The 15,721-nt window shown below is 38.0% G+C and overlaps 2 protein-coding genes and 1 pseudogene across 2 annotated transcripts; 2 read left to right on the top strand and 1 right to left on the bottom strand.

Moving 5' to 3' along the window:
• Nucleotides 1-1,207: 1,207 nt before the first annotated feature.
• Nucleotides 1,208-6,073, bottom strand: LOC107563370 (tripeptidyl-peptidase 1-like; annotated as a pseudogene).
• A 2,575-nt stretch (nucleotides 6,074-8,648) lies between these two features.
• Nucleotides 8,649-9,172, top strand: LOC107563372 (growth/differentiation factor 6-A-like). Its single transcript, XM_016248229.1, has one exon. It carries the CDS (start codon nucleotides 8,783-8,785, stop codon nucleotides 9,098-9,100), a length of 318 nt encoding a protein of 105 aa, XP_016103715.1. The 5' UTR covers nucleotides 8,649-8,782; the 3' UTR covers nucleotides 9,101-9,172.
• A 1,317-nt stretch (nucleotides 9,173-10,489) lies between these two features.
• On the top strand, nucleotides 10,490-15,503 carry LOC107563371 (growth/differentiation factor 6-A-like). The gene is made up of 2 exons (XM_016248228.1): nucleotides 10,490-10,933; nucleotides 14,199-15,503. The coding sequence occupies exons 1-2, from the start codon at nucleotides 10,624-10,626 to the stop codon at nucleotides 15,164-15,166; spliced, it is 1,278 nt and encodes a 425-aa protein (XP_016103714.1). The 5' UTR covers nucleotides 10,490-10,623; the 3' UTR covers nucleotides 15,167-15,503.
• The last annotated feature ends 218 nt before the right edge of the window (nucleotides 15,504-15,721 follow it).

Raw genomic sequence — 15,721 nt, 5'->3', positions numbered from 1 at the left:
ATTACTTCCAGCTAATAATTTTGTTAATAGGATCCTAACTTGGCATATGCACAACATTTAGTTATTTGTAAATTACACAATTCTTGCTGTTTAAAATATGTAGTTTTTTTGAAAAGGTCCTATTAGAGATTGCGTTTGCTGACACAACCTCATGTGTTCTTATATATCAAGACTTGCAGTGTTTTTAGAAACTAGTTATCCTTGCATAACCCTAAAATATATTGAACTATATTAATCTGAGCTGATTTTATTTCATGTACATCCTATATCTGACTTAAGGCTGCATTTACATTTATATAATGTAAAAAAAAAACATTTAAATTATTTAAACTTTTCTCTCATGTATGTTTTGAGAGACGATTTAAACTGAATTGATCCATGCACCAATACCACATGCTTATTTGCCATTGTAAATGCGTAAATATGTTCTGCCAACTCCAAATTACAGTTCCTTCTCAAAAACGTATATTCTTTTGTACGTTTCTGGATTATATTAAAAATAATTAAATCCAAAACTAAGCACACAAATGCATTTATTTAAAAGTAAAAACTTTAATTTGTATTTTTCAAGCAAAAAAATGAAACATCAGTCTTCAAAATATCCTATAAAGGCAATGCATCTTTAAAAAAAAAAAACAAGTTGGACCAGTTGCTCAAACAACATTCAGTGCACCAAACGTCTATAGTAGAAAAACATTCTTAATCTTACCAACGACCTAGTAATTCCAGAACAACAAATCCATTCAATATTTAATTCCCTGAGGATCTCTTCACAAAGTCTGTTAAATCAACCCATTAAAAATGTCAAAAAACAGGCCATTGGTCTATGCAGCTCTCAAGTATGTTCAATAATTAGGCTGGTTTCATTAAATGCTACATTTGAACCTTGGAAAAACCTAATGTTTATGAATAAAGGATCTATTTTAATTGTTTTAAAAGGAACTGAAATGTATTATTAGGGAATATTGCACTTCTCTTAGAAAATCTATCAATTTAATTGATTTTTCATGTCACACGGTCTTGTTTAAACCAAAGAAGCTTGCAAAACATACAGTTGTGGTCTACACCTGGAAACCTCTGATCCTTTACTTTGGGACAAATCAACCTCATCTGAAAGAACTGAAGTGGTATGACCTGTTGGACAGAGAGAAGAACTGTGGGAGGGTAAATCAACTAGTCATCAAAGGTTCAGTTTACAATGAAAGAACATTATTTTTTGAAAATGATTCTTAGATGATTGACAGCTATGATATGTTGACATGATTACACAATGCATAGTCATTTAGATGCTTCAACAAACATGAAAAACCAATACATTTCAAAAAAAAAAAAAATAGTGCAAAGGGTGGATATTTCTTTTGCAATCTGACTAAAGCAACAGCTCAATCCATAAGAGCTTTTAGAAGAGCAGGATAATTTGGTGTTCCCCATCCCGTTACTGGATCCCATGAAGGGGAGGCACGGAAACCCTTCCCTTCAACTTTATCATCCAGACAACTCTGGTGACATCCCTCTGTTACCTAAGGGTAGGAGGAGAAAACGCTGTTAAATCAATTTGCTAGGCATCTATGGTTACATGAACAGATAAAGTGAAGGTTTTAAGTGTCATACTTAAGCTGTTACACAAGCTCAATTTCATACATAGCTGCTTTCTGAAATGTGAGTGCGCTGCATGTAGTTGCCACAAGGGACACTACAGCGAGTATTTCCATATACTGCCTTTTATGATCATTTCATACATGGAATTATTTTAGGACAGTAACATTAAAATTGAAAGATCATTAAACTGACATTTTAAATATGGATTTTGTAGACATAGTAGTTCTGAACACAGGGAAAAGGCTAAAAGAGAGGCTAATGTTAAAAATGTTTTTAAACACTTACATCATAAAGACCCTTGCCTTGCAGTTTGTAAAGGCGAGGGTTGATGAATCCTAATGAAGGAAGACCCTTCAGAAAGCGCTGGTCATTTATGAGGGACAGCATTCCACCCACTACTGGAGTTGATGCCTTGGAAAAACATTCGGTTTATGAAATATCAGACTTTAATGGGTAATGTATTGTAATCTAATCTGTACTTTCAATTGTTACTAAAATGATAAATGTACATTGTTTTTGCATTTTCTACCTTACAGATGCTTGGGGTCAGTAAGATTTTTTTTGTAATGTTTTTGAAATAAGTCTCTTATGCTCAATAAGATTTGCATTTATTTGATCAAAAATACAATGAAATATTACAATTTAATAACTTAATTTCATCCGGAATTATTTCTTATTAATAATGTTGAAAACAGTTTTGCGGCTTATTTTTCTAGAAACTGTGATAAAAAACATTTTTCAAGATTCTTCAATGAATTTAAAGTAATATACTGTAATATAAGTGCACTAGCAAACACAAACCCATTTTCTTTGTATTATTACTAACCGAAGTTCCAGAAACCCGTGGTACGGGTACACGGTTGGTAACAACCCAGTAGTTGTCAGAGAGCGCAGCTAAATCTGGATAGGCTCTTCCAGTGATGTTGAAATATGTCTGAGGAGGTAGAGGCTGAACACTCTTCAGATATGCTTGAACAGCACCAACCTACAGAGAACAGAACACAATAGCCTTGTTTGTCAGAAATAAGCAAATAGATAAAAGCTTCCAAAAGTACAGTATGCAAAAGATCTGCATGTATGGAATGACCTACATTTACACAATATCACATAGCAAACACTTTCTCTTTCCATTGTGATGTGAAAAAAGCAGCGATTAAAAACATAAATAAAAAAAATTTGATTTTGCCAAATGATATTAAAAACGCAAGTATTTTTTCCAATATGACAACTGTATTTGAATTGCTGACTTGAGGTCATGGGGGGGGAATCATGAAGTCATGTGACAAAGAGCCGTTTAAAACAGAAAATAGTGCTGATTTCAGCTACTTAAATAGACTCTAGGGACATTCTGCACAGTTATCATTAAGCAGCACGATAGTATTCAAAACACAGCAAAGGATGCAGACTCATGGAGCTTTACCTGATAATCTGGCATTGCAAACACATTACTGAAGCCACCTCCACTGATGTAGTCTGTGACCTCATAGGTGAGTTTGAAGGAGTTCTTGAAAGAAGTCCCACCCACCGTGGTCACATAGGGACTAGATAGTGAAGAGATTAATTTCACACATTAACTATTTTTCAGTATAAAAGGTATCATTATACAGATTTTTTAGAGAGCAACAACTACCTGGATGCAGGAAAACTTGGCCTAAACGTATTTCTTTCCTTGGTCAAGTGTCTACAGCCTGCTCCACTGTCACCTGCATTAAAAAAAAAAAAAACACACACACACACAGAGCTATTGAATGAGTGTGGCTTTCTTTGAGATTTTAGACCAAAAGAAGAAAAAAATTTAATAAAGAACTAGTATATGCAACCAGCAGTTAATCAAATTTCAAAATAAAATGCACAAAAGAAAAAGTTTTTGTTCCTGCAACATGGTTTTTGTTATCTTACCAGAAGCAAAAAGCATGGAAATCCCTCTGAGGCCACCTTTCATGAACTCGGTGTTGATGCGGTTCATATAGGCATCAGAAAGGCTGTCCTCATCATCTCCATAGCTGATAGTGTGGACCCAAGGCACTGCAGACATGTTGCTGAGCAGCACCATCCACTGAAGGAACGGCTCCTGAGACTCATGACGACCTGTTACCAAGACCAAGGGAAAGTTGGTAACCTTTACAATGCATGAAATAAAAGAACCTATTTGGAAAAAGACCCAACTGATGCACTAAAATCAGGTCATTTGAGAAGATCAATACTGAATTTGCAAAAACAGTAGACATGATCCTTAATGGAATCGTTCACCCATAAATAACAATTTGCTGAAATTGACTCATCCTCAGCCCATCCAAGATGTAGAGGAGTTTGAGATTTGGAGAAGCTTCACTAGAGTAAGTGTTATTATGGATCCCCCAATTGTAAGTCGCTTTGGATAAAAGCGTCTGCTAAATGATTAAATGTAAATGTAAATTATGGACTCATATTTTGGCCAGAAGCAACAGTTTAATGGTAAATGGTTTTAATGATGGATTTGTTTCTTACAAACACTTCAAAAGAAGTGGACTGGTGTTGTGTGGATTACTTGTGGCTTATTGTGATGTTATTATCAGCCATTTGAACTCTCATTCTGACGGCACCCATTCACTGCAGAGGATCCATTTGTGAATAAGTGATGTTATGCTAAATTTCACCAAATCAGATGAAGAAATAAACTCATCTACATCTAGAATGCAACAGCAAACTTAACTAAGGCAAATTATGTCCATGAATCAAAGTTATTATAGTTTGAGAGAAATATTGTTCTGGCAACTAGCTGAAATAAAATAAAATCAACTTAACGCACTAAAACCGAAATAAAAATTAATAAAAACTATACAGACAAATAAGAAATAATAATAGAAAATGACACAACAAAACTACTAAAACTTAATAGAAAACCAACTCAAAATACTAATAAAAACTATAATAGCATCTGGTACTAACATAATGCTTCCATGGACCACATACCTGGATTTGTGAAGACCCATGTAGAAATGTTTGCTCCACTGCTCATGATGTACTCCACATCCAGACTGGCCTCAATGCCAGCTTTCCCACCGCCCTGAGTGCCCACGACCCGCTCTACAGCAGACATGTGTGTGAATCCTCCAGCAAACAGACTCATAAACTCAGCCAAGTCAGCGGGGTGGTAGTACTGCTCCAAGAACTACTTAGTGAGGATATTTACACTTCAGAATTCTGTTCATATGATTAAATTAATGGATTTAATCAGTGAAATGTACACAGTAAATATGAGAGTTGGACCTGTGCCACTGCCTGACTGTTGTTAGTGGCAGTGCCCACATCTTTTGCTGTAAGGTTGTAGCGACTCCTAATGACTGAGGGGGTGACACCCAATTGATAGCCTAATGCTGACTGTCTTGCTCCTTCCCAGCCTTTACTGATATCTTTTCCTTTTGGTGGAAAACGGTTCCTGAGAAAGACAGATAGAAGATGAGAAACTGGTCTAATTTTTGTGGTCTCTTGATACTATAAAATTCACTCAAAATGTGTCCTTACTGCACAGTCATGACACATTGAAGGAAGTCCCGTGTTACAACTGTGTGACAGTTTTTGACCCCATGACTCTGGAGCCAATTCTGCACTACTTTCTCGGTCAGCTGAGTAGGCTGCACAAGAGTAGCCACTTCTTCCAAACTCAGGTACTTCCCTAAAAAAAATTACGAGAAAATGAGAACTTCATTTCTTTATTTGATCATTTGGATTATAACAAATGAGCGGCTCAATACCATATTGATGCGAGTCAGGGTCCGACACTAGTTTCAGTAACTCTTCCATCTGCTTAACATTCTGCTGCTTTAATGCAAATGTAAGTTCCACTTCCTCCAAAGGTTCAACCCCTTCAACTAGAATCCAGTTCTCAGGCACGCTAAAACATTGAGAATAACATTGCTCAAGGGCTGTTTCTAGTGTAAATAAATGATAGAAATGACATCAGAAGTTACCAATATAGTTCATAATTTAGACATCATTTATAATTATTGCTAGACAGAGGCATGCATGGGCTTACGAAGCATCTTGGTCAGCCTCAAGCAGCTCCCCACTGACGAGCCAAATAAAGCTCAGGACAAAAACAGCACTCCTGTAAAAATAAACACTGTCACTTTAAGAACCCACTTTAATGCACAATGAATTATTTTATAGCCAACGCACAAGAGCAGGAGGTTACTGACTTTTGTCATTTTAATTCTAATAGTCAACTTGCAATAATGAACATGCTAGAAAGCAGTACACGAGGGAACACGTTTAAGTGAACCGTTTGTCCTGACCATCTGACCTCACGAGGTGAGCCGCTGTCTGTGAGATTTACAAATAGTTTCTGCAGATGTGATCTATAAACTACGACTAGCGTAAGATAACTCTATGTAAACAACAAAATACTCACCGCATTGTTTTCGCGTTCATGTATCCCGATATCTGGAAAAACAACACCAATGCCTGTGTCCTAATGTACTGATCATGTGATAGTCACGTGACCCTCAGCTGATCTATTATTTTGATTGAGGAAGTTAATGTGCAGGATGTGTCTGCAAATAAAAACTTGCAAGAAAAGCAGAGAAAGTCTTAGCTTGCGTCCCAATGTGCATACTATCCATCCTAAATTCTATGTGGTATTAATTTTCAATACTATTTAGGGCAGATAGGGTGGATAGTATGCACAATGGGACGCAGGGTGTGTTTTCAGAACGATCTTATAAAACAGGTAACACAGTGCATATTTTTATTTGCAAATTTACAAAGGGAATTTTAAATGTTGTACTCGCATGTTATCGGTACAAAAATGACCACGATAACCACAGTTTCCAAACAAATACCACAATTAGGCTACCAGGTGTTATTTGCCTTAAAAAGAATAAGACATTTAATTAATAATTTAGCCTACATTTAATTTTAATTAATTTAAATGTATTTCTTTTAAGGGTAACACCCACATTTGTTAGCAAGAATTACAATACCAGTCCTTGTGGGGACATTTTTTGTTTTGGTCCCCAGGGAAACCGCTTATAAATCATACTACATCAATTTTTTGAAAATCTAAAAATGCTGAAGTTTTTTTTGTGAGGGGAAGTTTGTACCGTATAAAAATCATTACTTCTATGCAATGTCCCCATAAAACATTGAAACCCAACGTGCTTGTGCGTGTGTTGGCATGTGGTTACAAACACTTCAAAAGAAGTGGACTGGTGTTGTGTGGATTATTGTGATTTTTTTATCAGCCATTTGAACTCTCATTCTGACGGCACCCATTCACTGCAGAGGATCCATTTGTGAATAAGTGATGTAATGCTAAATTTCACCAAATCAGATGAAGAAACAAACTCATCTACATCTAGGATGCAACAGCAAACTTAACTAAGGCAAATTATGTCCATGAATGTCCATGGCAAATGGTATGAGCTGATTCATAGATAAAACACAAAATTGAGATATGACATACTTCGTAGTGAGTTGGTGGAAGTTTATTTAGTTTCAAGGGAATGATGATCATGATACTCATTTTTGGAAACAAAAGGCCATAATCTTTCAAAATATATAATCATTTAGACATTAATTTAGTTATGTTTTGAACTTTATGATAACACTTTTTACGTATGTCCATTTCTTATACATACATTTACAAAATCTTTGTAGCTATTTGACAGCAATGAGAAAAGATCTGTAATTGGCGTCTAATGCAGGGCAACTGATCACAAGTTACTGAAATGCTGGAGTGGAAATATACTGTAGTCAACATACTAGTCAATTATTATGAGGGGTAAAAATACCATTTTTTCACCAAGATAACCTTTCAGTCCAAGCTCATGCTGTGAGCTTAATAAATGTTTCTTTGGCTACTAGAATGTGTTTAGTTTACTGAACATTAGTTATTAACTAATGAGGTCAGGAGAGGAAGCAGAAGAATTGAGCTTCCTGGCAAAAACTCCTGAGTTAAACATGTTACCCATATACAGTACATTATAGCAAAGTGTTGGATAATCCAGGCAGCAAATCAACACACAATCAGCTGCATGTTGACATGTTGAATTTATATAAATTAGGTGTTCAGGTAGTAGCCTACCATTGGAAATGTGCTTTACCTCAACATTGTGATCCAAAGTTAAATCTCTATGGTACCATATTTTCAGCTGGACATTTTCATCTTAAATTGAGCAGATGTTAGCTGTAATGAAAAAGTAATGGATTGTAATGCTCCTTCTTTGAATCCAGCAAGTGACAAGTGAAAAGAAGCGTATGCGTGACTGATTATGTATATGATAGTCTTTATTTTTTGGTAGCTGACAAGGTGTAAATTAGTAGAAAAATGGACAGCATGAAGAAAGAATCAGATCTAAATCCATGCTATTAATCTGCATGAATGCATTCACTAATGGCTTGCACAGCAGAGGGAATATCATATAACATAGTGAATGCCTTTAGTGGCTTTATAGTCATATTTTCGTAGGTTGTATTTTTGGCCACAACAGTGATTTGATATATACAGAAATTGACTTTCAAAAAGAAAACTACACTGAGAAATATTAACCCGAGTATGAAGTGTGACAACTCTGTTCCCCCTTAGCATATGTAGCCTATAAGAAAGGCAGTATTTGTACTTAAAAGCATGGACTACTATTCCTGCAGTGAAAACGGATTTTACTATTAGCGGTTTTGTACTGTAATTTCACTTGCATAAACTTTGCACGTGTATTAGTTAAGTGTTGTCAACGGTAGATGGCAGTGTGCGCGCATTAAACGGGGTCGATTGCGCAAAAGATGTTACAGCATGAAAAGCAACTTTTCCGAATACTTCCAATAAGCTTATTTTAAATTATTATGCTTATTTTGAAGAAAAATGTCAATGCTATATAAAAAAACAATACAAGTGTACTAAGAAAATTCATAGCAAAGCAGAATAATTCTTTTCATTCTTTACTTTAAGCTCAGTCTGTTTAGCATAATTTTATTTATTTAAAAATGACAAAATTGCCAATAATATCAGCCCACTCCTATCCTGACTTTAAACACACGTTAACGCTTCCAAATATCTTTCCAAAGGGGGGCGCTGTCTGAATACAGAGCAACAGGCATTCAGTGTTACTCACATTCCAGATATTAACACTATCTAAAGAGCAAAGGGGAGTTTCCAAAGTCATCAAGTCCATCCAACTTTGCCATTTTCGGCCAGAGACCACTGAAAATGACTCCCAAGAAGACTGCCGCTCCCTTCCTATGGTTTTCTTTTTGCTTTGGGAATGTTCTTGAGGCAGTGGTGCTGGGATCGGTGCAGTACCCCTCTGATAACGGGCTGCACTCACATCTGGATGCGCGCAGTTCTGCAGAAGCCAGCGCGAGCTCTCGGAACGACTCCACATCTGTTCATGTTCCGTCTTACATGATCTCTCTGTACAGGACTCTATCGGAACTGGATCGACGGGGAAGCAACGGCAGCCAGACGCGCTCCAGGAGATATGCCAATACAGTGACCAGCTTCATTGACCTGGGACAAGGTGAGTGAGACTGATCCACCGGTGAGACAGATAGATAGATGGGTTGTAAGATGATCTGCTTGAGGCCATCGGTGCGGATTTCATTCCTTCAGATTGGGCCTGAAATGTTTATTTTGATGTATTATACTTTGCACATAAAATCATCAATTGTAATGAATGGCATAAGGTATACGCTGCAGTAATAAATCATGCTTGTAATATGACAGCTGACACTGTAAGATGATTGATCTCGGTGTGACTGATAGTAAGACTTTAAGTTTATACATGAGGACAGTTAAGAGTATATTTCACCCATGATATATAGAAATGTTCTGATGCTCTGGATATTATTATTATCGAATAATATTATTTGTTGCCGACAACAATATTGTTACTATTATTAATCATTATAATTACGAACCCTTATTATCATTATTATTATTATTGATGGCACATCATTATGACTCCAGAAAAAAAGATGGCAATAAAAATATCTGCATAAATTGGAGAAATGTGTAGTTTTGGCAGATGTTAGCTGTAATGAAAAAGTAATGGATTGTAATGCTCCTTCTTTGAATCCAGCAAGTGACAAGTGAAAAGAAGCGTATGCGTGACTGATTATGTATATGATAGTCTTTATTTTTTGGTAGCTGACAAGGTGTAAATTAGTAGAAAAATGGACAGCATGAAGAAAGAATCAGATCTAAATCCATGCTATTAATCTGCATGAATGCATTCACTAATGGCTTGCACAGCAGAGGGAATATCATATAACATAGTGAATGCCTTTAGTGGCTTTATAGTCATATTTTCGTAGGTTGTATTTTTGGCCACAACAGTGATTTGATATATACAGAAATTGACTTTCAAAAAGAAAACTACACTGAGAAATATTAACCCGAGTATGAAGTGTGACAACTCTGTTCCCCCTTAGCATATGTAGCCTATAAGAAAGGCAGTATTTGTACTTAAAAGCATGGACTACTATTCCTGCAGTGAAAACGGATTTTACTATTAGCGGTTTTGTACTGTAATTTCACTTGCATAAACTTTGCACGTGTATTAGTTAAGTGTTGTCAACGGTAGATGGCAGTGTGCGCGCATTAAACGGGGTCGATTGCGCAAAAGATGTTACAGCATGAAAAGCAACTTTTCCGAATACTTCCAATAAGCTTATTTTAAATTATTATGCTTATTTTGAAGAAAAATGTCAATGCTATATAAAAAAACAATACAAGTGTACTAAGAAAATTCATAGCAAAGCAGAATAATTCTTTTCATTCTTTACTTTAAGCTCAGTCTGTTTAGCATAATTTTATTTATTTAAAAATGACAAAATTGCCAATAATATCAGCCCACTCCTATCCTGACTTTAAACACACGTTAACGCTTCCAAATATCTTTCCAAAGGGGGGCGCTGTCTGAATACAGAGCAACAGGCATTCAGTGTTACTCACATTCCAGATATTAACACTATCTAAAGAGCAAAGGGGAGTTTCCAAAGTCATCAAGTCCATCCAACTTTGCCATTTTCGGCCAGAGACCACTGAAAATGACTCCCAAGAAGACTGCCGCTCCCTTCCTATGGTTTTCTTTTTGCTTTGGGAATGTTCTTGAGGCAGTGGTGCTGGGATCGGTGCAGTACCCCTCTGATAACGGGCTGCACTCACATCTGGATGCGCGCAGTTCTGCAGAAGCCAGCGCGAGCTCTCGGAACGACTCCACATCTGTTCATGTTCCGTCTTACATGATCTCTCTGTACAGGACTCTATCGGAACTGGATCGACGGGGAAGCAACGGCAGCCAGACGCGCTCCAGGAGATATGCCAATACAGTGACCAGCTTCATTGACCTGGGACAAGGTGAGTGAGACTGATCCACCGGTGAGACAGATAGATAGATGGGTTGTAAGATGATCTGCTTGAGGCCATCGGTGCGGATTTCATTCCTTCAGATTGGGCCTGAAATGTTTATTTTGATGTATTATACTTTGCACATAAAATCATCAATTGTAATGAATGGCATAAGGTATACGCTGCAGTAATAAATCATGCTTGTAATATGACAGCTGACACTGTAAGATAATTGATCTCGGTGTGACTGATAGTAAGACTTTAAGTTTATACATGAGGACAGTTAAGAGTATATTTCACCCATGATATATAGAAATGTTCTGATGCTCTGGATATTATTATTATCGAATAATATTATTTGTTGCCGACAATAATATTGTTACTATTATTAATCATTATAATTACGAACCCTTATTATCATTATTATTATTATTGATGGCACATCATTATGACTCCAGAAAAAAAGATGGCAATAAAAATATCTGCATAAATTGGAGAAATGTGTAGTTTTGCGTGAATTAGAATTATGCGGATAGCCTGTCCTTTGGCCGTTCAACTATAGAGACATCATTTATTAAATACTCTGCCTCAGTGATGGATTGTTATAATATAAATTCGCGATCCCATATGTACAGCTCGAGTTTAATTTCGTTCAGGATCATCTACTTCTCAATAATATTTTCGAAATACATAAAATTCCCAAAAAGAAATATGAAGTCAAATGTCTCAAATTTCCAACATCTGTGACAAATAAACTTGAGCAGCACCTTGAGCTAAAGTATCTAAAACGGAGCACGCGTTCTCCCCTCCAGGTGTTGCTGATAAAGATAGAGAAACATTTTAATTTAAAACGTATGTTCAAATAAAGATTGTCACGTAAAATACAGGATTTGTGAAATGCAGTATGTCAGCTCTCCTCCGGACCAAATATATGGAGATATGCGTGAAAAACTTTTATTTTTTTTAGTATGCAAAAAGGTTCTTCTGTGTTCGATATATTGAAGTGACATTCATATATTGACAGGCCAGTTATTACATTTGAGGGCACAGCCTTTGAATAATAAAAAGTGCACAATGCCACAGTTGTTCAAGAATATTAAGGGTAATAATTAGCATTATATGCATTCCAAGCATTATATTTCCCCTCATATTTTCCCACATTTTGCGAATAGTGAAGAGTCATGAAATTTTATTCGAACTCTATTAGTTCTTATAAAGTAAATATAAAACCATTGGCATCACATTGGCACACACACAAAACGGGACACAGCGGTAGATATGACATCACAATCTTAATATATTAAATGAGTAATGTAAAAAAAAAAATTTAAATCAACAATTTCAATAGCATTTTTTCTGACATTAATCTTAGACTATGCATAGGTATATGAGGTAGCAATCATTCTGACCAGTTCAAGTGCTAAAATGAACTGTGACGTTTACATATTTAATTATATACCTTCACATATACATCTGATGCTTATGGGTCCAGAATTTTGTTGTTGGTTCAATGGTAATGTGTTTGGTTTGAATATGAGTTGTTTCTGGTTCAAATCTGGCTTGGGAGTGCAGCATGGCTTTGTGTAAAGATTGTCCCACCTGTCCCCATCATAAATGATGCCAATGCAAAATGTTAATGTAAAAAAATAAAAATAAAAAACTACATCCATAACATAGTTTGGTGACCAAATTATGACTGTGCATTGTCTGAAGCCAATAAACAGCAAATACAGACACTAGATGTAGGCCCAAGGAACTTGAGTCCCTGCCTGCCTCGGCTCATTTTCTAGGTTATGTCATTGTTTAGTCTGGCAAGCGGATATTAGCTTTGAGGAGGATGCTTTACTCTATACCCCTCCCCTCTGTTCACCTTTCATTTTTATAGCATTCCTTTGTCTCAGAAAGGAGAGAAATATATAGTGCTTTTCTTTCAAAACACCTCTTTTGGATGCTCCTTCTCATGTAGCGCCATAGGACAGGTACAGCATTTGTGGCCAAACCCCAAAAATCTTGTGGCTCGAAACAGTTTACAATTACCATTATTCTCAAGGTTCTCTCGTAATATGACATCAATATGATATTTCCCAATCTGGCCTTGGGTTTTTGTACAGCCAGCTCATATTGGAAGAATCCTCTTCATGTTTACCCCATGAAACTGTGGTCTCTATATCAGGTTGCATAGTACTCTGGGTTCCATTTCTTGAACTGGATGTCAAGATGTCAACATTGAAGCTTGTTTTACTCTGAGCGTAAAGTCTGGTCTCTCTTAGCAAAGGTTGGTTCTGCATCCTTTCAGTCACGGATGAGACTGAGTATTGGATGTGTTCTTTTAGCCTATTTCTTTCTCCAGACAAAAAGGATAGGACAACATCTTGCAGTCAGAGATTTTGTTCCCCGCAGTGATTTCAAGTTAGCTGTGCGAATAATGAAAGACCACTTCCAGTTCATGGTGGCCACAGAAAACTGAGGTCCACCTCAGCTTGAAATGTTACCTAACATTTAATTACACCCTTAAGCCACCCACCTTTCAAATTTACTACATCCTCCTGAGGACATATAGTGGAAGGAGGAAGGCTGAGCATTTCCAATGTCCTGCCAAACCTTCTTCTCACTCAATCAGCGTAATTAGCAGATGCTGCCAAAGGCCGACACAGTCTGACAGGTCAGCCAAATGCTCTCCACCTGGTCTCCGTGAGCATGCTGCACCTCGTGTTTGGAGAAATCATTCAGGCCCTTGAATGTTATTCTCATTGAGTAGAAGGACTGACAATTTGTGTATGCCATTTTCTCAAAAGCCATATGTAAGACCGTTCATAGTAAGGTGAGGAAACACATTCATGTCTGCCTCTTGCTGCATTAACTCTTAAAATTCCTTCTTCTATTTCTTATTTCAATGCTAATCAATCCTTTTTCTTATACCTTCAGACGATCCTTCTCTAAAGTTCCACCAGCAGTACACATTCGACCTGTCTGGTCTCTCACGACTGGACGAACTTGACACAGTCTGACAGGTCAGCCAAATGCTCTCCACCTGGTCTCCGTGAGCATGCTGCACCTCGTGTTTGGAGAAATCATTCAGGCCCTTGAATGTTATTCTCATTGAGTAGAAGGACTGACAATTTGTGTATGCCATTTTCTCAAAAGCCATATGTAAGACCGTTCATAGTAAGGAGAGGAAACACATTCATGTCTGCCTCTTGCTGCATTAACTCTAAAAATTCCTTCTTCTATTTCTTATTTCAATGTTAAGCAATCCTTTTTCTTATACCTTCAGACGATCCTTCTCTAAAGTTCCACCAGCAGTACACATTCGACCTGTCTGGTCTCTCACGACTGGACGAACTGATGGAGGTGGAGCTGCGGGTTCTGAGGAGGCCACCGCCTGATGTCTTACGTTTACTCTCCACTGGTGGGAACCTGTACCGACTACTCCTTCACACCTGCTCCCTCCCGGGATCCTCTAACCAACCTTGGCTCCTCACTTCCAGGACCATTGATCTTCTAGATACCGCTTCAGCCACATGGGACGTGTTTGACGTTGGCACAAGCGTGAAGACCCACCTCAAGTTGAACAGGGCCACAGAAGGCAGCAGGCCGTTGTGCTTCAGCATATCCACCATTTCTGATTCAAATAACGAGGTGGTGCATCCCGGCATGCTGGGTCTGAGCCATGAGGATCAGCAGACCCACGAAAGGGCCTTACTGGTGGCCTTTACTCGAGCTCGGAGGAAGGAGAACCTTTTTAGGGAGATCCGCGAGAAGATAAAGGCCATGAAAAGTCGTAAATTTACTAATCCTGCACCCGAGCATGGTATTAAAGGTCATCCGAGACATCGGCGGAGGAGGCGGACTGCACTAGCAGGCCGTTCTGGTGTAGGACCCGCAACAGGAGGCGCCGGCGGAGGAAAGGGTGGTGGCAGACGGAGAACACGTTGCAGCCGGAAGCCGCTTCACGTGAACTTCAAAGAACTGGGTTGGGACGACTGGATTATTGCGCCGCTTGATTACGAAGCTTATCACTGTGAGGGTTTGTGTGACTTCCCCTTGCGCTCACACCTGGAACCGACCAACCACGCCATCATCCAGACTCTCATGAACTCCATGGACCCGGAGTCCACCCCTCCCAGTTGTTGTGTTCCTTCTAAACTCAGTCCCATCAGCATCCTGTACATTGACTCTGGGAATAACGTGGTTTATAAACAGTATGAGGACATGGTGGTGGAGAGTTGTGGGTGCAGGTAGCAATGTGAGTGAGGGGTGAACTACCCCTGGACACTATCCGAATGCTGCCGCTGCCTCATACGCAGAGGCCTCATATGTGGGCAAGATGAAGGAGTCAGAGCTGGTGAGATGGACCGTGTGTAAATGTGTGACAACGAGCATGTGTGTATGTTCAGACGACGACAAGACATTGAGTTGTGTTTTAGAAGTGAGCGAAGGACATGTGTGCCGAACAGCTCCAAATTCCCTTACAACACCAAATAAACAACTCCTCAACAGAAAATGAGTGAAAACATAGGCTTTCCAGAAAGTATTTTACATCCTGTTAATATAAACTCAATGATAGAGTGTTGAAGTATCCTTGCAGCAGCGGTAGAAATGTTGGCCCCGTTAAGACTCAGAGTCTGAGAATCTGTCAGCGGTAGCACGCAACTATAACATGTATAACAGTTAAAGGTGCTTTGCATGACAGTCAGCTTATATTCAAGATGAAATAGCTCAGAAGAATTTCGATAGTGCCTCTGAAAATGTTTCTCCGTGGAGTCTGGTGGCCTTAATTAAATATGGCATTGACTG

This window comes from Sinocyclocheilus grahami, unplaced genomic scaffold (genome assembly GCF_001515645.1).
Source record: "Sinocyclocheilus grahami isolate Dianchi unplaced genomic scaffold, SAMN03320097.WGS_v1.1 scaffold871.1, whole genome shotgun sequence".
NCBI classification, from domain to species: domain Eukaryota; kingdom Metazoa; phylum Chordata; class Actinopteri; order Cypriniformes; family Cyprinidae; genus Sinocyclocheilus; species Sinocyclocheilus grahami.
The sequence above is the reverse complement of the archived record's forward strand: the minus strand, read 5'-3'. Positions and strand labels throughout refer to the sequence as shown.